This window comes from Lissotriton vulgaris, chromosome 5, assembly GCF_964263255.1.
Source record: "Lissotriton vulgaris chromosome 5, aLisVul1.2, whole genome shotgun sequence".
Lineage (NCBI taxonomy): Eukaryota > Metazoa > Chordata > Amphibia > Caudata > Salamandridae > Lissotriton > Lissotriton vulgaris.
The window spans coordinates 1,952,119,535-1,952,143,848 of record NC_141693.1 but is presented as its reverse complement, the minus strand read 5'-3'; the positions used below and the strand labels follow the sequence as shown (position 1 = coordinate 1,952,143,848).

Sequence of the window (24,314 nt, the reverse complement as noted above, 5' to 3'; positions counted from 1 at the left end):
TGACAAACCAACATTTCAACTTCCCCCCTGCCGTGCTCCGATAATAATAATGGCAACCTAGTTAGCGGCAAGCAGAGAAAGCTAAGAAGAAGCACGGTCATCTCCAGGCTGGCTTCAAACTCAGCAATACTTACAAAAACGTCCGGGATATGAGAGTTAGAAAGAAAACAAGCCACAGAAAACAAGCAGTGGTAAAGGAGTCACGGCCTGCGGCCTTGAAAAAAGGAAGTGAACGAGCGCACACTGGGGAAGCCTGGAACTCGAGCGACCATATGGAGAGGGAGGGGGGTGGGCTGCCTGCTGGGAGAAGGGCTGCCTTTGATGTGGTGTCGCGACCATATGGAGAGGTAGGGGGTGCCACAAGTAGTGGTTGGGGCTCAGATTTGCATGCAACCACTGGAGACGCCTGCTGGTGGGGACTGGGAGGAAGGGTGACAAGACGCAGGCCCTGCAGTGAATAATTATGGGAGGTGAGATGCTGGCCTGAGGCAGAGCGCACCATATGGAGAGGGAGGGCGGTGGGCCGAGTGCAGGAGAACTGCTGCTGGCAGGGTGAAGGCTCGGGCAAGCTCGTGCATGAGGAGCTTGTCACGTGATTCTATTCTCGTGAACTCTTGGGAATCCGGCTTGAAGAGAGCCAATCAGCTGCCTGAATAGAGCCTTTGGGGAAAGAAGCAGATCAGCGACATAAGGGCTCACCCCTGTTTTCTATTTCTGCGAAATAGAAAAGGGGCGAGCCCTAAAAAGGGCTGCACCACAACATCATCCTCATCCTAAAAACCATCATCATAAACTGTATATTAAATTATTTGGTTTTCTTCTACAATTCTTCTTAATTCCTTTATACAAATTTATGAATTTAACCCCCCTGCAGACCAGCGGAATCGAAGACCCACCCAACCAGGTGGTTAATGCTTCCCTGCATGTTCTTATGTTCATATTAATGAATAATATTTTCAAAAATATCTTTCTTTCTTTTAATGACTACGGACATGTACAGAGAATATGTGATAGGGATTCATGTTTGTAGTTGCACAATCTCCAGTCTCGATTTTGGTAATGGTGTTTCCAGGAGGGGATGAAATCCTGTATTTACCACATACCGAAACGTAAAGTCATAAATTGGTTCTTTAAAATTTTTGAGAAATGTACTGATAAATAAACCTGTGGTTTCCTGGTGCCATATGAATTAATCACCGTCCAGGCATGAAATCTTTGCAATAAGCTGTTTTCATCTGTTATATTAGACAGGATTTTTGTTGACAGTTTAAATGCTTTGTTAAAGGCCAGTTTCCCCATGCCTGAGTTCCAAATTTCTTGAACACAAAGATCCTCAATAACTTGTGCTAAGTAGCAGCCCCAGGAACCTTGTATTTTCTTCTCTCTCTGAGCTTCTATTTCTTTCCAGCACAAATACTCAACAGAATCAATTGCGGTTGCTCTAAGCCTTCCACATAATTTAATCAAAGCACTTTTGCTCCGATGCATTTGATTGGTTAGACCAAACTCTAAACGGACTTGAGCTGGTGATGCTGCTTGCTGTATGAGGAAGACATTTTTATAAACCTTCATTTGGATATTATTCAAGATTGCGATTTCAAGACCCTCATAATTTCACTGCCATATGTGACAGGAGGCATTAACTGTGCCGACATAACAGATAATAGCTGGCTGTAAAATGGAAAGCATAATTTATTTTTTAATAAATTGAAGCCATAGATAAGACTTTGAACTTTAGCCCTCATTGCTAGAGACTGATGTTTATAACTCAGTTTTCTCTCGATTTTAAACCCCAGGTATTTGTATGAGGCAACAACCTTGACTTTTTAGATAGATTTAATTGTAATCCATGCCAATCCATATAATTCGCTAGTGTGCTCATACTGCGCTGTAGCCCTATTGGGGTTTGGCTGAAAAACACTGTATCGTCAGCACCTATTTTCCACTTTGGCTAACGTTAGTGGATGGCTGTTTACTCCAGTAAGTGCTTCTTCAAGATCAGCTAAATACAGATTAAAAAGGCTTGGGGCTAACACGCACCCCTGTTTTAATTTGTTGTGGGTGGAGAAGTGTGGCTCAATGGTAAGAGCGGCAGACCCTGATGTAGAGGTCTAGCCCGGGACCAGGGTTCAATTCCCCACCTCGGTGGGTCTTGGGCTCAAAATTCCATGGACCTGATAATTCTCGCCTCGGTGCCTATTCCAATCATGGAGTGCAACTCTGGGCAACAGCTTGCTTAATCTCCACAACGGCCCCCACAACACTAACCCTTGCGGGTGCCCAGGAGTGGACGCTTCACAGGGAAAGCCAGGATGGGTTCCACAGTGGTATTCGTACAAGCGCCTTGAGACCCTTGCGGTTGAGTAGTGCGCTATACAAGTATCAATTTACATTTTTTTTTACATTTTCTTTGTTACACAACTACCATCACCTATTTTCACCTGAGCGGTCTGTAGTCAAGACCTAAAAAGTATTTAAAAAATGTATGCAAGCAATATCAGGGATTACAATTCATTGCCAAAGGTGGAAATTGTGAGAAATTGCCATCTTTCTTGCATTGGTATGCCCCCACTTTTTTTCTGAACTGCTGATGTGCTTTGACTGAGTGTGCCCTGGGTTCCTGCCAACCAGAGACCCAGGGCCTGTGTTCCTTCCCTAAAACTATTCTGAAACAAAAATACCCAATTGGCATCTCTGGCAGCCTGTCAGCCCCTAGTAAATGGTACCCTAGGTACCCAGGACATGGTGACCAGAGAAGACCCCAGTGGGCTGCAGCACTTATTGTGCCACCCTCAGGGGCCTTCTACCCTGGCACCCACTCACTGCCTTTGCATGCTGAGAGCCTAAGTACAGAACTAAAACAAGAGAGTCGACATGGCACACATCCCTGTGTGCCATGCCCACAGAACCCACTGCCCTTGCATACTTCAGTCACCCCTCTAGCTGGGTGCCCTATGCCAAAAGTGAGGGCACAGGTGCAAGATCCCTGTGCCCCTACAGTACCCAGGGCCATTCCTGGGCACTGTAAGTGCAGTGATGCCATTAAGAGTATATGGTGCTGGGAGATCGTCATTACGAACTCCACAGCACCATAATGGGTACACTGAAGACTGACAAGTTTGGTACCAAACTTCTCAGCACATTAAACCCGCACTGATGCCAGTGTGGGATTTAATGTAAAATGCATCAGTGGGCATCTTAGAGATGCCCCCTGCATACCTAACTTACAATCCACATCTGGGGTGAGTGGCTGCAGAGGCTGCCACACAGCAGACATGTTGCTGGACCCCTGGGTAGGAGAGCCCCCACTCTCATGGGCGTCCGCAGGGGAGGGCAAGGTGGGGCACTTGCCCCCTCCCCCCCGGAACACCGGTCCGTCACTATTGACAGCCCCAACAGTGGTGTTTGTCTGCAGGGCCGTCAATTTTAAAAGCATGAGAAAGCGCTTGCAATGACGGTCCTGCTTGATGAGCGGGAAAACTGCTGCTGATGGGCAAGAGAGAAGGTCCGGGCCTGGCTGCTCCCACAGCTTGAAGCAGAGGCGCACCTAGAGTCAAATTTCGGGGAGGGGGGCACATTTTTCAAGCCAAGGAAGAGTCGAGTAGCAGCCAGGGGCCCTAGGAAGGGGTGAAAACCATCAATGCCTCATTAACGCCGTGACCGAATTACACAATTCGCCCAGAGATGCAATGGGTGTGTCTGCCTGTTTTTTGCGAGATCAATTGGAAAGTCCTTCTGTGCACTCGTGATTTATTCGTACTCAAGCTATATTCCTTTCTTTTGTTTGTGCTACAACATCCTGGTACCTACTCTTTAGGTGCCCTTTCGTATACCATATCGTGTGTGGTGCAGACACTTCTGTTCCGATGGATGTGTGCAGTTTTCAGAACATTAAAGTTTCATCAATTTCTTTTCCATGGTAATAATCAGTTTTAACTCTTTTTCAGTTGTCAACAAAATATTTTAATTCATATTTTGGTTTCCATTGTTAACTGTTGTTATACGTTTTTTAATATATCCATTATTTCTCAAATAAAATGATGGATATATTAAAAAACAGTTCACAATGGAAACCAAAATATGAATTAAAATATTTTGTTGACAACTGAAAAAGAGTTAAAACTGAACAGAAGTGTCTGCACCACACACGATATGCCTGTTTTTTGCACCATAAGCACTAGTATTACAGAAGGGTCTGCATATGAGATGGATTAAAGAGTGTACGCCTTGAGCTCCAAAGGGGCAGTCCCTCATGGTCATTGCAGTATCGAGTGTAGCCCCTGGACCACTGTCTGTACTCACTGTCGCCTGCCATGATTCACGAAGGGAAAGCTGCCCCACAGAGACAACTTTTCTTTTCTGAATCATGTACCAACCGCAGCTCAGTGTTGGTTTCAGATCAACGGTTTGCGACTGCCATTGCGTTTGAAAACCATTGATATATATCATTGTAAATTGTAATTTGAAGATAGCACTCTTTCCACTGCCCCTCCAAATTCCAATATGGAGTAAGATGCAGAACCCCTTTTGTCAATCATGAAGGTTATACACAACTCTAAAAAGGGGTTTTGCAGCAGCAACCACTGTGATGCTGCAAATTGTAAGCTTTATGACCACAACATCCTTTTGTATTTGAGGGCCCTAGTTATTTAGATAAAGCAGGATGTGCAGTGAAAGGAATAACGTTACAAATGAGTAGTGCCTTTAATGCTCTGGAAATGCTAGGATCTCCAATCTACCTCTCTACCTCTCTCTCTCTACCTCTCTCTCTCTCTCTCTCTCTCTCTCTCTCTCTCTCTCTCTCTCTCTTTCTCTCTACCTCTCTCTCTAACTCTCTCTCTACCTCTCTCTCTACCTCTCTACCTCTCTCTCTCTACCTCTCTCTCTACGTCTCTCTCTCTATGTCTCTCTTTATCTCTACACCTCTCTCTACACCTCTCTACCTCTCGCTATCTCTCTCTCTCTACCTCTGTCTCTCTCTACCTCTCTCTCCACCTCTCTCTCTACCTCTCCCTCTCTATCTCTCTCTCTCTCTACTTCTCTCTCTACCTCTCTCTCTACCTCTCTCTCGCTCTACCTCTCTACCACTACCTCTCTACCTCTCTCTCTCTACCTCTCTCTCTCTACCTCTCTCGCTCTACCGCTCTACCTCTGTCTCTCTACCTCTGTCTCTCTACCTCTCTCTCTTCGTCTCTCTCTCTGTCTCTCTCTACCTCTACCTCTACCTACCTCTCTACACCTCTCTCTACACCTCTCTACCTCTCGCTATCTCTCTCTCTCTCTCTACCTCTGTCTCTCTCTACCTCTCTCTCTCTATCTACCACTCTCTCTCTACCTCTCTCTCTACCTCTCTCTCTCCACCTCTCTCTCTACCTCTCTCTCTCCTTCTCTCTACCACTACCTCTCTACCTCTCCCTCTCTTTACCCCTCTCTCTCTACCTCTCTCTCTCTCTACCTCTCTCTCTACCTCTACCTCTCTCTCTCTACCTCTCTCTCTCTCTCTCTCCCTCTCCCTCTCTCTGTACCTCTCTCTCAACCTCTCTCTCTACCTCTTTCTCTCCCTACCTCTACCTCCCTTTCCCTACCTCTAACCCTCTCTCTCTACTTCTCTCTACCTATCTCTCTCTACCTCTCTCTCTCCCTCCCTACCTCTACCTCTACCTCTCTCACTCTTCCTCTCTCTCTCTACCTCTCTCTCTACCTCTCTACCTCTCTACCACTACCTCTCTACCTCTATCTCTCTCTCTACCTCTCTACCTCTCTCTCTACCTCTGTCTCTCTACCTCTCTCTCTACGTCTCTCTCTCTCTGTCTCTCTCTACCTCTACCTCTACCTACCCCTCTACACCTCTCTCTACACCTCTCTACTTCTCGCTATCTCTATCTCTCTCTACCTCTGTCTCTATCTACCTCTCTCTCTCTACCTCTACCTCTCTATCTACCTCTCTCTCTCTACCTCTCTCTCTACCTCTCTCTCTCCACCTCTCTCTCTACCTATCTCTCTACCTCTCTACCACTACCTCTCTACCTCTACCTCTCTTTACCTCTCTCTACCTCTCTCTCTCTACCTCTCTCTCTCTCTCTCTCTACCTCTACCTCTCTCTCTCTACCTCTCTCTCCCTCTACCTCTCTCTGTACCTCTCTCTCAACCTCTCTCTCCCTACCTCTCTCTCTCCCTACCTCTACCTCTCTCTTCCTGCCTCTAACCCTCTCTCTCTACTTCTCTCTACCTCTCTCTCTCTACCTCTCTCTCTACCTCTCTCTTTCTCCCTCTCTCTTTCTCCCTCTACAACTCTCTCTCTTCCTTTACCTCTCTACCTCTACCTCTACCTCTCCCGCTCTCCCTCCCTCTCTCCCTCTACCTCTCTCTCTCCCTACCTCTCTCTCTACCTCTCTCTCTCTACCTCTCTCTCTACCTCTATTACTCTACCTCTCTCTCTCTACCTCTCTCTCTCTCTCTCTCTCACTCTCTCTCTCTCTCTCTCTCTCTCTCTCTCTCTCTCTACCAGTATGTCTCTTGTCTCTCTCTACCTCTCTCTCTCTCTCTCTACTGCTCCCTCTCTCTCTCTCTACCTCTCTCTCTCTCAACCTCTCTCTCTCTCGACCTCTCTCTCTCTCTACCCCTCTTTCCCTCTCTACCTCTTTACCTCTACCTCCCTCTCTACCTCTCTCTCTCTCTCCCTACCTCTACCTCTACCTCTCTCTCTACCTCTCTCTCTCTACCTCTCTCTCTCTCTACCTCTCTCTACCTCTCACTCTACCCCTCTCTACCTCTCTCTCTACCTCTCTCTCTACCTATCTGTCTTCCTCTCTCTCTCTACCTCTCTCTCTCTACCTCTCTCTCTACCTCTCTACCTCTTTATCTTTTTACCTCTCTCACCCTCTCTACCTCTCCCACTCTCTCTCTACCTCTATCTCTCTCTCTACCTCTCTCCCTCTCCCTCTCCCTCTCTCTCTCTCCCTCTATCTCTATACCTCTCTCTCTCTACCTCTCTCTCTCTCCCTACCTCTACCTCTACCTCTTTCTACCTCTCTCAATCTACCTCTCTCTCTACCTCTCTCTCTGTACTCCTCTCTACCTCTCTACACCCCTCTCTCTCTCTACCTCTCTCTAACTCTCTAACCCGGTCTACCTTTCGACCAGTTGAATTCTGGGAAGCCCAAACCATCAGTATTTCAAATCTGCGCATGAAACGTGGGTAGGATGAGCCGTGCAGCTCAGAAAGGGATGTTTTTTTTACATCATTTGTGTTTAATAGAATTGGGAAACAGGAGAGCAGTCTCACAGTTGAGATAGGGATTAACATACACTGGTGACAGCTTTTGAATTGGCTTTAAAACCATTCAAAGATGGCTGCAACATCTACGTGGGATGTGGTGGACTAAGTGGCAGCCGGAGCCATATAGCACTGCTTGTCATTTAAAAAACACCAGCATTGGCATATCCAAAAGGTCTCCCCTTTGGGACCTTATAAGTGTTTAGTTGTCTAGTACAATATCCTTGGTGCAACAACTTCAAGTGTTGCATGGCTAAACACTTATAAGGTCCCAAAGGCGAGACCTATTGGCTATGCCAATGCTTGTTTTTTTCCCCTCTGTTTCATTGTGGTTGCCAGGTAATCTGCTGTGAAGCCTCATATGATTTTTCTCACACCCCATGGGTTTCTTTGTTTATTTAAGCTCTTTGTCTTATCAGATTTTTTTATTTGTTTATTTAATGCTTGTGCTCAATCATTTCGGAGGATGGTGATGAAGTAAAAATGTTGCCCCCCCCCCTGGAAAAATTTCTGCGGACGCCCATGCCCACTCTCCTGGTCCTGCAACAATGCACATCCTGGGCGAGGTGCTAGGTCTCCTCCCCCAGGATGGACAGGGGGAAGCTTCAAAGGCATGCCACCTCTGTGAGCTTCCCCAGACCATTTGCTGTACCCAGCAACCAGCTAAGCATGAGCGGATTTTGCGGATTGGCAATCCGCGAATTTTGCGGATTTGCGGATTCGCAATCCGCAAAATCCGCGAATTCCCGCGAATTTGCGGATTTTTTTTTTTTTGTGTTCGCCCGTGTTTCTGCCAGTTCGCGAGGGTTTTTACAATTTCGCAATTTGCGAACTTACCTGTCGGGTCGCAAGTTTTGCGAACTTGTTGTTTCTACGTGTCCAGCCTGTTTGGGACACTCTTCTTCATCACTGCCACTCTCTGTCACCACTGCCACTCTCTGACTACTCATGCCACCCTCTGGCCCACCCATGCCACCCTCTGTTTCATCACTACACCCTCTGGTTGTCCAGTGTACATTATTTTCGGCAAAGCAAAGCACACCTTCCCTGCCTCAAGTGACCTGAATTAATTTGGGGCTGATTAATGTGTCACAGAATATTTTTTTAGCTGGCACCTGCTTCCTTAGTGCGCCCTGATTAGTGATCTTTTGCACTTGCTAAGTGCTTTCATTGTTGCAAAATTAGTTACAACACCTGCCCTGCCCCAACTGACAATAATGAATTAGGGGCTGATTAATGGATTTTAACTTCCAGCCTGGCTCCTGCTTGTCTCCCTTAGCTGTAATTCAGGACCTTTGTGGCATATGTGTAACTATTCTGAGGTTCAGAGCAGGGTCACATAATAGTTTCAACTGGCAACTGAACTCTGGAGGGGCCCCTCAGGAAGCCCTACAGGAAATGGCTACTAATGATGTGCCTGAACTTTTGAACCTGGTAAGTAGTTACTTTCAGTTTTGCCAAGATCGTATTTCTGCAATTTCGCACTTATTCGCGGGGCGCGAACTCACGCTAACAGTGCGAGCAGTGCGAGCAAAATCCGCTGCTCGCGGATTTGCGGATTTTGCGGGAAATTCGCAAATCTCGCGGATTGCGGATTTCCCGAAAATCCGCAAAATCCGCGAGCGGAACGGATTTTCCGCCCACGCCTACAACCAGCCCCCCCTTTCCTGACCCCCAATCTGGCGGGAAGACTGGCGGGAAAAACTACGTCAGCCTGTGCCAAACCCACCCCTCAGGTGGGGGAGACAAGGTGAAGCACGACCCCGGGCTCCGGCCATCTTGAAGATGGGGAGCCCTGCCCAATCACAGCTAGGCTCCTGCCCCCCTCCCACAGGAGAGGAGCAGACGAGGGGGTGTATCCACCCCTGGTCAGTGACCCATTGGTCCCTGCTTTGCCCTACCTGTGAAGCCCATAAATTCAGAATTTAGGGGCTCCCTGAGCCTTCCTTCCTGAGATTCCGATACCAAAAAGAAGAAAGAAGATCAAGAAGAAGAAGACCTGCCACGCTGCTGCTAACAACAGGACAACAACAACTGATATGTCCCCAGCCCTACCGGCCTGTTGATCCTGGAACCTGCTCCTGCCTACACCCGGCGACTCCTGCGGACAGCAACCTTGGGACACCCAGAGGACCTGCCTACTTAGACCCTCTTGAAGATTGGAACTCCCATCAGCAGAGGCTCTGCTGCAACAACCCACCTGGTGCCAGCCAGGAAGCTCCAGACCAGCTCACGCTGTACCAGCCGAGCCCGGGCCGGGCCCAACCGAACCAAGACCATGAGGACGACCCCCCGGCGACTGGGAACTGAAGTCCAGTGACCTAAGACCCTCCTCGACGAACCAGACGACGCCTGCAGACTCAGAACCAGGGGCAACCCCAACCGCGACCCCACTACACGAACTACGCCCACACTTACATGAGAGTACTCATATCTAAGCAAAGTATATTTTTATGCCTGTTGGTTCTAAAAATAAAGCACCTATATCTTTGGATATAAAAACAATTGGCCTGGAGTTCAGTCTTTGAGTGTGTGAAATCCTTTGCTGACTGAGTGTGTACAACAAATGCTTTGCACTGCCCTCTGGTACTGCCTTACTGCTTGACCAAGCTACCACTTGAGAGTTAGGTCAGTCCTGACTTCAACCTCGGTTATACCTCTGGGGTTTGTGGACTATTCACACACTGTACTTCATTATTGTCCAGTATATATAGAGCCACTGTCTCACAGAAATCTATCATAAACTCCTGCAGACTTGTATGCATAGGAGAACACATTGATCGTCCCAACTAGCCCCAGAAAGTGCAAGGTCGGACCAGATTAGTAGTCACACTTGTATCAAGAGTGCCGGTTGGTATCTTGTGTGTCCTCCTTTATATGTAAGTCTACATAAATGTGGTTGCCTTTTTGTTAAAACTAAGAATCTGTTCAGAGTAATGCAAAGCATCGCTTCACCCTAGTTTGCGTTACTTTTTCTTACAAACCAATGTAGATGCCCATTTGCGCTGGTTTGTAAATTCTGAAAAGGATTTTGTGTCGGGTCTGCGTTATAAAAGTTGCGCAGAACCTTTGTAAATCCAGCCCTATGTGTCCTGCAGGAAGAGAAGAGTGGCAAAACGTATAGCGACTACAAGCCAAGCTCCAGTAGTTCACACATCACTGGGGCTCTTAGGGGTTGATTCACAGAACTAATCTGAGACAAAATCGTAAACTTACTACTTTTGGTATTCACAGAAGACATTAAGTAGTAGTAAAGTTAGTATTTGGTCTTAAATTATGATTTTGTCTTAAGTTAGGATTGCCTTAAATTAGTATTTTGTTTTAAGTTATTATTTTGTCTTAAGTTAGGATTTTGTCTTAAAACCAACATTTAAGACAAAATACTAACTTTACTACCACTAAATGCCTTCGGTGAATATCAAAAGTAGTAAGTTTAGGATTTTGTCACAGATTAGTTCTGTGAATCGGCCCCAGAGTCTCTGCCATGCCTTGTGGATAAGGGCATCTCTCCTGGTGATGGGTGAGTAAGAACTGGTAATAACAAAGACATGGTGAATGACAGTAGACAGGAAACTGGACTATGTGCAATCACAGTTAGTGCTATTTCTAAAGCTGCTTTTTCTCTTCTATGTACATTTTGCTGTCCCTCTCCACCACGTCTTCCAGGCGGTGCTCTGTCCCCTCTCACGGTCACACAGCCCGCTGCTGTCCTCGCCACCGTCGGAGGGTCGGTCACCCTGAAATGCACCTTCCCTGCCCAGAGTGGAGGCCTGGTGCAGGCAGTCTGGCGCCGGAGGTCCCAGCCCTGGAAGACCCTGGATGACCGGCACAGTGAATACAAGGGACGGCTGACTATGTCCAGTCTGGTGGAGAACAGTGGTGGAGAAGCGAGGCTTAGCATTCGGGCGCTGACCTTGAATGACTCGGACATCTACTTCTGCAATGTGACGTCATCCCAGCGTGGTCACGGACAGGGGAACGGCACCAGGCTGGAAGTAGCCAGCTCGCAAAGTCCAAGTAAGTGCCTGCGAAATAGAAAAGGGGCGAGCCCTAAAAAGGGCTGCACCACAACATCATCCTCTTCCTAAAAACCATCATCATAAACTGTATATTAAATTATTTGGTTTTCTTCTACAATTCTTCCTAATTCCTTTATAAAAATTTATGAATTTAACCCCCCTGCAGACCAGCGGAATCGAAGACCCACCCAACCAGGTGGTTAATGCTTCCCTGCATGTTCTTATGTTCATATTAATGAATAATTCTTTCAAAAATATCTTTCTTTCTTTTAATGACTACGGACATGCACAGAGAATATGTGATAGGGATTCATGTTTGTAGTTGCACAATCTCCAGTCTCGATTTTGGTAATGGTGTTTCCAGGAGGGGATGAAATCCTGTATTTACCACATACCGAAACGTAAAGTCATAAATTGGTTCTTTAAAATTTTTGAGAAATGTACTGATAAATAAACCTGTGGTTTCCTGGTGCCATATGAATTAATCACCGTCCAGGCATGAAATCTTTGCAATAAGCTGTTTTCATCTGTTATATTAGACAGGATTTTTGTTGACAGTTTAAATGCTTTGTTAAAGGCCAGTTTCCCCATGCCTGAGTTCCAAATTTCTTGAACACAAAGATCCTCAATAACTTGTGCTAAGTAGCAGCCCCAGGAACCTTGTATTTTCTTCTCTCTCTGAGCTTCTATTTCTTTCCAGCACAAATACTCAACAGAATCAATTGCGTTTGCTCTAAGCCTTCCACATAATTTAATCAAAGCACTTTTGCTCCGATGCATTTGATTGGTTAGACCAAACTCTAAACGGACTTGAGCTGGTGATGCTGCTTGCTGTATGAGGAAGACATTTTTATAAACCTTCATTTGGATATTATTCAAGATTGCGATTTCAAGACCCTCATAATTTCACTGCCATATGTGACAGAAGGCATTAACTGTGCCGACATAACAGATAATAGGTGGCGGTAAAATGGAAAGCATAATTTATTTTTTAATAAATTGAAGCCATAGATAAGACTTTGCGCTTTAGCCCTCATTGCTAGAGACTGATGTTTATAACTCAGTTTTCTCTCGATTTTAAACCCCAGGTATTTGTATGAGGCAACAACCTTGACTTTTTATCCGTCTAAAAAACACATGTGGTTTTTTAATTTGGCATCCACTAACCGCACTACCTTTGTTTTAGATAGATTTAATTGTACTCCATGCCAATCCATATAATTCGCTAGTGTGCTCATACTGCGCTGTAGCCCTATTGGGGTTTGGCTGAAAAACACTGTATCGTCAGCACCTATTTTCCACTTTGGCTAACGTTAGTGGATGGCTGTTTACTCCAGTAAGTGCTTCTTCAAGATCAGCTAAATACAGATTAAAAAGGCTTGGGGCTAACACGCACCCCTGTTTTAATTTGTTGTGGGTGGAGAAGTGTGGCTCAATGGTAAGAGCGGCAGACCCTGATGTAGAGGTCTAGCCCGGGACCAGGGTTCAATTCCCCACCTCGGTGGGTCTTGGGCTCAAAATTCCATGGACCTGATAATTCTCGCCTCGGTGCCTATTCCAATCATGGAGTGCAACTATGGGCAACAGCTTGCTTAATCTCCACAACGGCCCCCACAACACTAACCCTTGCGGGTGCCCAGGAGTGGACGCTTCACAGGGAAAGCCAGGATGGGTTCCACAGTGGTATTCGTACAAGCGCCTTGAGACCCTTGCGGGTGAGTAGTGCGCTATACAAGTATCAATTTACATTTTTTTTTTTACATTTTCTTTGTTACACAACTACCATCACCTATTTTCACCTGAGCGGTTTGTAGTCAAGACCTAAAAAGTATTTTAGAAATGTATGCAAGCAATATCAGGGATTACAATTCATTGCCAAAGGTGGAAATTGTGAGAAATTGCCATCTTTCTTGCATTGGTATGCCCCCACTTTTTTTCTGAACTGCTGATGTGCTTTGACTGAGTGTGCCCTGGGTTCCTGCCAACCAGAGACCCAGGGCCTGTGTTCCTTCCCTAAAACTATTCTGAAACAAAAATACCCAATTAGCATCTCTGGCAGCCTGTCAGCCCCTAGTAAATGGTACCCTAGGTACCCAGGGCATGGTGACCAGAGAAGACCCCAGTGGGCTGCAGCACCTATTGTGCCACCCTCAGGGGCCTTCTACCCTGGCACCCACTCACGCCTTTGCATGCTGAGAGCCTAAGTACAGAACTAAAACAAGAGAGTCGACATGGCACACATCCATGTGTGCCATGCCCACAGAACCCACTGCCCTGGCATACTTCAGTCACCCCTCTAGCTGGGTGCCCTATGCCAGAAGTGAGGGCACAGTTGCAAGATCCCTGTGCCCCTACAGTCCCAGGGCCATTCCTAGGCACTGTAAGTGCAGTGATGCCATTAAGAGTATATGGTGCAGCGAGATCGTCATTACGAACTCCACAGCACCATAATGGGTACACTGAAGACTGACAAGTTTGGTACCAAACTTCTCAGCACATTAAACCCGCACTGATACCAGTGTGGGATTTAATGTAAAATGCACCAGTGGGCATCTTAGAGATGCTCCCTGCAAACCTAACTTACAATCCACATCTGGGCTGAGTGGCTGCAGAGGCTGCCACACAGCAGACATGTTGCTGGACCCCTGGGTAGGAGAGTCCCCACTTTCATGGGCGTCCGCAGGGGAGGGCAAGGTGGGGCACTTGCCCCCCCCCGCCCCCTCCCCGGAACACCGGTCCGTCACTATTGACAACCCCCACAGTGGTGTTTGTCTGCAGGGCCGTCAATTTTAAAAGCTTGAGAAAGCGCTTGCAATGACGGTCCTGCTTGATGAGCGGGAAAACTGCTGCTGATGGGCAAGAAAGAAGGTCCGGGCCTGGCTGCTCCCACAGCTTGAAGCAGAGGCGCACCTAGAGTCAAATTTCGGGGAGGGGGGCACATTTTTCAAGCCAAGGAAGAGTCGAGTAGCAGCCAGGGGCCTAGGAAGGGGTGAAAACCATCAATGCCTCATTAACGCCGTGACCGAATTACACAATTCGCCCAGAGATGCAATGGGTGTGTCTGCCTGTTTTTTGCGAGATCAATTGGAAAGTCCTTCTGTGCACTTGTGATTTATTCGTACTCAAGCTATATTCCTTTCTTTTGTTTGTGCTACAACATCCTGGTACCTACTCTTTAGGTGCCCTTTCGTATACCATATCTTGTGTGGTGCAGACACTTCTGTTCCGATGGATATGTGCACTTTTCAGAACATTAAAGTTTCATCAATTTATTTTCCATGGTAATAATCAGTTTTAACTCTTTTTCAGTTGTCAGCAAAATATTTTAATTCATATTTTGGTTTCCATTGTTAACTGTTGTTATACGTTTTTTAATATATCCATTATTTCTCAAATAAAATATTGGATATATTAAAAAACAGTTCACAATGGAAACCAAAATATGAATTAAAATATTTTGTTGACAACTGAAAAAGAGTTAAAACTGAACAGAAGTGTCTGCACCACACACGATATGCCTGTTTTTTGCACCATAAGCACTAGTATTACAGAAGGGTCTGCATATGAGATGGATTAAAGAGTGTACGCCTTGAGCTCCAAAGGGGCAGTCCCTCATGGTCATTGCATTATCGAGTGTAGCCCCTGGACCACTGTCTGTACTCACTGTCGCCTGCCATGATTCACGAAGGGAAAGCTGCCCCACAGAGACAACTTTTCTTTTCTGAATCATGTACCAACCGCAGCTCAGTGTTGGTATCAGATCAACGGATTGCGACTGCCATTGCGTTTGAAAACCATTGATATATATCATTGTAAATTGCAATTTGAAGATAGCACCCTTTCCACTGCCCCTCCAAATTCCAATATGAAGTAAGATGCAGAACCCCTTTTGTCAATCATGAAGGTTATACACAACTCTAAAAAGGGGTTTTGCAGCAGCAACCACTGTGATGCTGCAAATTGTAAGCTTTATGACCACAACATCCTTTTGTATTTGAGGGCCCTAGTTATTTAGATAAAGCGTGATGTGCAGTGAAAGGAATGACGTTACAAATGAGTAGTGCCTTTAATGCTCTGGAAATGCTAGGAACTCCAATCTACCTCTCTACCTCTCTCTCTCTCTCTCTCTCTCTCTCTTTCTTTTTACCTCTCTCTCTAACTCTCTCTCTACCTCTCTCTCTACCTCTCTACCTCTCTACCTCTCTCTCTCTACCTCTCTCTCTACGTCTCTCTCTATGTCTCTCTTTATCTCTACACCTCTCTACCTCTCGCTATCTCTCTCTCTCTACCTCTGTCTCTCTCTACCTCTCTCTCTCTACCTCTCTCTCTACCTCTCTCTCTACCTCTCCCTCTCTATCTCTCTCTCTCTCTCTACCTCTCTCTCTACCTCTCCCTCTCTATCTCTCTCTCTCTCTCTACTTCTCTCTCTACCTCTCTCTCTACCTCTCTCTCTACCTCTCTCTCTACCTCTCTCTCTCTACCTCTCCCTCGCTCTACCTCTCTACCATTACCTCTCTACCTCTACCTCTCTCTCTCTACCTCTCTCTCGCTACCTCTCTCTCTCTACCCCTCTACCTCTGTCTTTCTACCTCTCTCTATGTCTCTCTCTCTGTTTCTCTCTACCTCTACCTCTACCTACCTCTCTACACCTCTCTAAACACCTCTCTACCTCTCGCTATCTCTCTCTCTCTCTCTCTCTCTCTCTCTCTCTCTCTACCTGTCTCTCTCTACCTCTCTCTCTCTATCTACCTCTCTCTCTCTCTACCTCTCTCTCTACCTCTCTCTCTCTACCTCTCTCTCTACCTCTCTCTCTCCACCTCTCTCTCTACCTCTCTCTCTATCTCTCTACCACTACCTCTCTACCTCTACCTCTCTACCTCTACCTCTCTTTACCTCTCTCTCTCTACCTCTCTCTCTCTACCTCTCTCTCTACCTCTACCTCTCTCTCTCTACCTCTCTCTCTCTCTCTCTCCCTCTACCTCTCTCTGTACCTCTCTCTCAACCTCTCTCTCTACCTCTCTCTCTCCCTACCACTACCTCCCTCTCCCTACCTCTAACCCTCTCTCTACTTCTCTCTACCTATCTCTCTCTACCTCTCTCTCTCTCTCTCCCTACCTCTACCTCTCTCACTCTTCCTCTCTCTCTCTACCTCTCTCTCTCTACCTCTCTACCACAACCTCTCTACCTCTACCTCTCTCTCTCTCTACCTCTCTCTCTCTACCTCTCTCTCTACCTCTGTCTCTCTACCTCTCTCTACCTCTCTCTCTACGTCTCTCTCTGTCTCTCTCTACCTCTACCTACCTCTCTACACCTCTCTACCTCTCGCTATCACTCTCTCTCTCTACCTCTGTCTCTCTCTACCTCTCTCTCTCTACCTCTACCTCTCTATCTACCTCTCTCTCTATCTCTCTCTCTACATCTTTCTCTCCACCTCCCTCTCTACCTCTCTCTCTACCTCTCTACCACTACCTCTACCTCTCTTTACCTCTCTCTCTACCCCTCTCTCTCTCTCTCTCTCTCTCTCTCTCTCTCTCTCTCTCTACCTCTACCTCTCTCTCTCTACCTCTCTCTCTCCCTCTACCTCTCTCTGTACCTCTCTCTCAACCTCTCTCTCTCTCCCTACCTCTCTCTCTCTCTCCCTACCTCTACCTCTCTCTTCCTACCTCTAACCCTCTCTCTCTACTTCTCTCTACCTATCTCTCTCTACCTCTCTCTCTACCTCTATCTCTCTCCCTACCTCTACCTCTCTCACTCTACCTCTCTCTCTCTCTACCTCTCTCTCAACCGCTCTTTCTAACCCTCTCTCAACCTCTCTACCCCTCTCTACTTCTCTCTCTACCTCTCTCTCTTCCTCTCCCTCTCTACCCCTCTCTCTCTCTACCTCTCTCGCTACCTCTCTCTTTCTCCCTGTCTACCTCTCCCTCTACAACTTTCTCTCTACCTTTACTTCTCTACCTCTACCTCTACCTCTCCCTCTCTCTCCCTACCTCTCTCTCTACCTCTCTCTCTCTACCTCTCGCTCTACCTCTATTACTCTACCTCTCTCTCTCTCTCTTTTGCGCGCTCTACCAGTATGTCTCTCTCTACCCCTCTCTCTCTCTCTACTGCTCTCTCTCTCTCTCTACCTCTCTCTCTCTCAACCTCTCTCTCTCGACCCCTCTCTACCCCTCTTTCCCTCTCTACCTCTACCTCCCTCTCTACCTCTCTCTCTCCCTACCTCTACCTCTACCTCTCTCTCTCTCTCTACCTCTCTCTCTCTACCTCTCTCTCTACCTCTCTCTCTCTACCTCTCTCTACCTCTCACTCTACCCCTCTCTAACTCTCTCACTACCTCTCTCTCTACCTCTCTGTCTTCCTCTCTCTCTCTACCTCTCTCTCTACCTCTCTCTCTACCTCTCTACCTCTTTATCTTTTTACCTCTCTCACGCTCTCTACCTCTCCCGATCTCTCTCTACCTCTACCTCTCTTTCTACCTCTCTCCCTTTACCTCTCTCTCTCCCTCTATCTCTATACCCCTCTTTCTACCTTTACACCTCTACCTCTCTCTCTCTCCCTACCTCTACCTCTACCTCTTTCTACCTCTCTCAATCTACCTCTCTCTCTCTACCTCGCTCTCTCTCTACTCTCTACCTCTGTCTCTCTACCTCTCTACACCTCTCTCTCTCTCTTCCTCTCTCTAACTCTCTAACCCGGTCTACCTTTCAACCAGTTGAATTCCGGGAAGCCCAAACCATCAGTATTTCAAATCTGCGCATGAAACGTGGGTAGGATGAGCCGTGCAGCTCAGAAAGGGATGTTCTTTTAACATCATTTGTGTTTAATAGAATTGGGAAACAGGACAGCAGTCTCACAGTTGAGATAGGGATTAACATACACTGGTGACAGCTTTTGAATTGGCTTTAAAACCATTCAAAGATGGCTGCAGCATCAACGTGGGATGTGGGGGACTAAGTGGCAGCCGGAGCCATATAGCACTGCTTGTCATTTAAAAAAACCAGCATTGGCATAGCAAAAAGGTCTCCCCTTTGGGACCTTATAAGTGTTTAGTTGTCTAGTACAATATCCTTGGTGCAACAACTTCAAGTGTTGCATGGCTAAACACTTATAAGGTCCCAAAGGCGAGACCTATTGGCTATGCCAATGCTTGTTTGTTTTTTCCTCTGTTTCATTGTGGTTGCCAGGTAATCTGCTGTAAAGCCTCATATGATTTTTCTCCCACACCATGGGTTTCTTTGTTTATTTAAGCTCTTTGTCTTATTATATTTTTTTATTTGTTTATTTAATGCTTGTGCTCAATCATTTCTGAGGATGGTGATGAAGTAAAAATGTTGCCCCCCCCCCCCCCTGGAAAAATTTCTGCGGACGCCCATGCCCACTCTCCTGGTCCTGCAACAATGCACATCCTGGGCGAGGTGCTAGGTCTCCTCCCCCAGGATGGACAGGGGGAAGCTTCAAAGGCATGCCACCTCTGTGAGCTTCCCCAGACCATTTGCTGTACCCAGCAACCAGCCCCCCCCTTTCCTGACCCCCACTCTGGCGGGAAGACTGGCGGGAAAAACTACGTCAGCCTGTGCCAAACCCACCCCTCAGGTGGGGGAGACAAGGTGAAGCACGACCCCGGGCTCTGGCCATCTTGAAGATGGGGAGCCCTGTCCAATCACAGCTAGGCTCCTGCCCCCCTCCCACAGGAGAGGAGCAGGCTAGGGGGTGTACCCATCCCAGGTCAGTGACCCATTGGTCCCTGCCTTTGCCCTACCTGTAAAGCCCATAAATTTAGAATTTAGGGGCTCCCTGAGCCTTCCTTCCTGAGATTCTGATACCAAAAAGAAGAAAGAAGATCAAGAAGAAGATGACCCGCCACTCTGCTGCTAACAACAGGACAACAACAACTGACTTGGCCCCAGCCCTACCGGCCTGTTGATCCTGGAACCTGCTCCTGCCTACACCCGGCGACTCCTGCGGACAACAACCTTGGGACACCCAGAGGACCTGCCTACTTAGACCCTCTTGAAGATTGGAACTCCCATCAGCAGAGGCTCTGCTGCAACAACCCACCTAGTGCCAGCCAGGAAGCTCCAGACCAGCTCACTCTGTACCAGCCGAGCCCGGGCCGGGCCCAACCGAACAAAGACCATGAGGACGACCCCCCGGCGACTGGGAACTGAAGTCCAGTGACCAAAGACCCTCCTCGACGAACTGGACGACGCCTGCAGACTCAGAACCAGGGGCAATCCCACTCGCGACCCCACTACGCGAACTACGCCCACGCTTACATGAGAGTTCTCATATCTAAGCAAAGTATATTTTTATGCCTGTTGGTTCTAAAAATAAAGCACCTATATCTTTGGATATAAAAACAATTGGCCTGGAGTTCAGTCTTTGAGTGTGTGAAATCCTTTGCTGACTGAGTGTGTACAACAAATGCTTTCCACTGCCCTCTGGTACTGCCTTACTGCTTGACCAAGCTACCACTTGAGAGTTAGGTCAGTCCTGACTTCAACCTCGGTTATACCTCTGGGGTTTGTGGACTCTTCACACATTGTACTTCATTATTGTCCAGTATATATAGAGCCACTTTCTCACAGAAATCTATCATAAACTCCTGCAGACTTGTATGCATAGGAGAACACATTGATCGTCCCAACTAGCCCCAGAAAGTGCAAGGTCAGACCAGATTAGTAGTCACGCTTGTATCAAGAGTGCCGGTTGGTATCTTGTGTGTCCTCCTTTATATGTAAGTCTACATAAATGTGTGTGCCTTTTTGTTAAAACTAAGAATCTGTTCAGAGCAATGCAAAGCATCGCTTCACCCTAGTTTGCGTTACTTTTTCTTACAAACCAATGTAGATGCCCATTTGCGCTGGTTTGTAAATTCTGAAAAGGATTTTGTGTCGGGTCTGCGTTATAAAAGTTGCGCAGAAACTTTGTAAATCCAGCCCTATGTGTCCTGCAGGAAGAGCAGAGTGGCAAAACTTATAGCGACTATAAGCCAAGCTCCAGTAGTTCACACATCACTGGGGCTCTTAGGGGTTGATTCACAGAACTAATCTGAGACAAAATCGTAAACTTACTACTTTTGGTATTCACAGAAGACATTAAGTAGTAGTAAAGTTAGTATTTTGTGTTGAGTTAGGATTTTGTCTTAAGTTAGGATTCTGTCTTAAGTTAGAATTTTGTCGTAAACTAGTATTTGGTCTTAAATTATGATTTTGTCTTAAGTTAGGATTGTCTTAAATTAGTATTTTGTTTTAAGTTATTATTTTGTCTTAAGTTAGGATTTTGGCTTAAAACCAAAATTTAAGACAAAATCCTAACTTAAGACAAAATACTAACTTTACTACCACTAAATGCCTTCTGTGAATATCAAAAGTAGTAAGTTTAGGATTTTGTCTCAGATTAGTTCTGTGAAACGGCCCCAGAGTCTCTTCCATCCCTTGTGGATAAGGGCATCTCTCCTGGTGATGGGTGAGTAAGAACCGGTAATAACAAAGACATGGTGAATGACAGTAGACAGGAAACTGGACTATGTGCAATCACAGTTAGTGCTATTTCTAAAGCTGCTTTTTAGGGCTCGCCTGCTGATGCGCTTCTGCGCATCGCTGGCGAAGCTCTATTACGGCTTATCCAGTGTTGATCCACCACTGGCAATTCCACTGGCGATTTCTTCAAGTGCATGTGCTTTTTAGGTCATTGCGCAAGCGCAAGCCCTAAAAAGCGCGTGCACAATGCCACCAGCCCCCTGCCTGCCTGCCTCGCATTACCAGATCAAAGGCAGCCCAGCCCCCCTCCCACAAGCTTCTCAGCGTGTGCTCTGCCTCAGGCCTGCATTTCTCCTCCCCTCGGGCAAACAGATAGCCGCAATAACACCCTCCCTGCTCAGCTTTTTTTTTCTCAATTTCTCCCCGTCTACACTTCCCATTAGGAGCCCTTCCTCCCCCCAGATAATCTATCTCCATAAGAGATAAGCAGCTCTTCCACCATCTCAAACCCGTATTAGTGCTCCTCACTATGCATGTTTTTACTTAGAAAATCAGCACAATGCAGCAGTGTGACATCAAGCCAGGTTCATCGACATCACTGCAAAAGTAAAGTTTTTATTCCCCATTTCCTCTTCAAGAAAGTGACTGCGCATCAGCCTCTACGGATCAGAAAGCGGAGCCCCTCCACTGACCGGGCTGCGAGTCAAATGGCCATGTTTCACAAATTATGGTTTTCGTGGTCTTATTCTGGAGTAGCCCTGTTGGCAAGAGAGGAAAGAGCAAGGCTCTGACAGTCAGTCCTCCTCTGCTTCATAGTATGCCGCGCCACTATAGTAAGTTGAACAAGGGATATTATTTGACAGAAAGAGGCAACCTGCATCTATTCACGGAAATACATTGAGCAGTCTACATTTTTATTTTTTAAAGCTACATACAATGCACCATAACTATTCTAGGTCTACAAATGGAAATACATAACAAGCAATATTTTTATTTATTTTTTAAGAGGTGCATACTTAAAAAAATGATTACAAAAATTAAACATCAACTAGTAATTAAAAAACCTAGCAATTAAGATATGCCACGTCAAATAATAACTTTTGTCGCCAATTAATTATCAGTGTCTGGAATGGATATGGTCACACCCTCACTCACCCTCAACCCCTCACCCTCACTCACCCTCAACCCCTCACCCACACCCTCACTCACCCTCAACACCTCACCCTCAACCCCTCCCTCACGCTCACCCACCCTCACCCTCACTCACCCTCAACACCTCACCCTCACTCCCTCACCCTCACTCACCCTCAACCCCTCACCCTCACCCTCACTCACCCTCAACCCCTCACCCTCACTCACCCTCAACTCCTCACCCTCAACACCTCACTCACCCCCACGCTCACCCTCACGCTCACCCACCCTCACCCTCAACACCTCACCCTCACTCACCCTCAACCTCTCACCCTCACTCACCCTCAACCCCTCACCCTCAACCCCTCACTCACCCTCACTCTCACTCATCCTCTATCACCCTCAACCCCTCACCCTCAACCTCTCACCCTCACTCACCCTCAACCCCTCACCCTCACTCACCCTCAACCCCTCACCCTCACTCACCCTCAACCCCTCACCCTCACTCACCCTCAGCCCCTCACCCTCAACCCCTCACCCTCACTCACCCTCACCCTCACTCACCCTCAACCCCTCACCCTCACTCACCCTCACTCACCCACCCTCACTCACCCTCAACACCTCACCCTCACCCTCACTCACCCTCACTCACCCTCAACACCTCACCCTCACTCACCCTCAACCCCTCACCCTCACCCACCCTCACTCACCCTCAACCCCTCACCCTCAACCCCTCACCCACACCCTCACTCACCCTCAACACCTCACCCTCAACCCCTCCCTCACGCTCACCCACCCTCACCCTCACTCACCCTCAACACCTCACCCTCACTCACCCTCAACCCCTCACCCTCACTCACCCTCAACCCCTCACCCTCACCCTCACTCACCCTCAACCCCTCACCCTCACTCACCCTCAACTCCTCACCCTCAACACCTCACTCACCCTCACCCTCACGCTCACCCACCCTCACCCTCAACACCTCACCCTCACTCACCCTCAACCCCTCACTCACCCTCAACCCCTCACCCTCAACCCCTCACTCACCCTCACTCTCACTCATCCTCTATCACCCTCAACCCCTCACCCTCACTCACCCTCAACCTCTCACCCTCACTCACCCTCAACCCCTCACCCTCACTCACCCTCACTCACCCTCAACCCCTCACCCTCACTCACCCTCAGCCCCTCACCCTCAACCCCTCACCCTCACTCACCCTCACCCTCACCCTCACCCTCACTCACCCTCACCCACCCTCACTCACCCTCACCCACCCTCACTCACCCTCAACACCTCACCCTCACCCACCCTCAACCCCTCACCCTCACTCACCCTCAACACCTCACCCTCAACACCTCACTCACCCCCACACTCACCCTCACGCTCACCCACCCTCACCCTCAACACCTCACCCTCACTCACCCTCAACCCCTCACCCTCACTCACCCTCAACCCCTCACCCTCTCACTCACCCTCACTCTCACTCATCCTCTATCACCCTCAACCCCTCACCCTCAACCTCTCACCCTCACTCACCCTCAACCCCTCACCCTCACTCACCCTCAACCCCTCACCCTCACTCACCCTCAGCCCCTCACCCTCAACCTCACTCACCCTCAACCCCTCACCCTCACTCACCCTCACTCACCCACCCTCACTCACCCTCAACACCTCACCCTCACCCTCACTCACCCTCACTCACCCTCAACACCTCACCCTCACTCACCCTCAACCCCTCACCCTCACCCACCCTCACTCACCCTCACTCACCCTCAACCCCTCACCCACACCCTCACTCACCCTCAACACCTCACCCTCAACCCCTCACCCTCAACCCCTCACCCACACTCACCCTCAACCCCTCACCCTCACCCTCACTCACCCTCAACCCCTCACCCTCACTCACCCTCAACTCCTCACCCTCAACACCTCACTCACCCTCACGCTCACCCTCACCCTCACGCTCACCCACCCTCACCCTCAACACCTCACCCTCACTCACCCTCAACCCCTCACCCTCACTCACCCTCAACCCCTCACCCTCAACCCCTCACTCACCCTCACTCTCACTCATCCTCTATCACCCTCAACCCCTCACCCTCACTCACCCTCAACCTCTCACCCTCACTCACCCTCAACCCCTCACCCTCACTCACCCTCAACCCCTCACCCTCACTCACCCTCAGCCCCTCACCCTCAACCCCTCACCCTCACTCACCCTCACCCTCACTCACCCTCAACCCCTCACCCTCACTCACCCTCACTCACCCTCACCCACCCTCACTCACCCTCAACACCTCACCCTCACCCACCCTCACTCACCCTCACTCACCCTCAACCCCTCACCCCCTCACCCTCACTCACCCTCACCCTCACTCACCCTCACTCACCCTCAACCCCTCACCCT

The 24,314-nt window shown here is 48.0% G+C and overlaps 1 protein-coding gene across 2 annotated transcripts in view; it reads left to right on the top strand.

Moving 5' to 3' along the window:
- LOC147717843 (natural cytotoxicity triggering receptor 3-like) overlaps positions 1–24,314 on the top strand; it is a 179,067-nt gene that overhangs the window by 81,671 nt on the left and 73,082 nt on the right. For both annotated transcript variants that reach the window (XM_086920570.1, XM_086920569.1), the window contains exon 2: positions 10,943–11,293. In XM_086920570.1, coding sequence (XP_086776696.1) covers positions 10,943–11,293 — 351 coding nt within the window. The remainder of the gene's footprint in view (positions 1–10,942; positions 11,294–24,314) is intronic.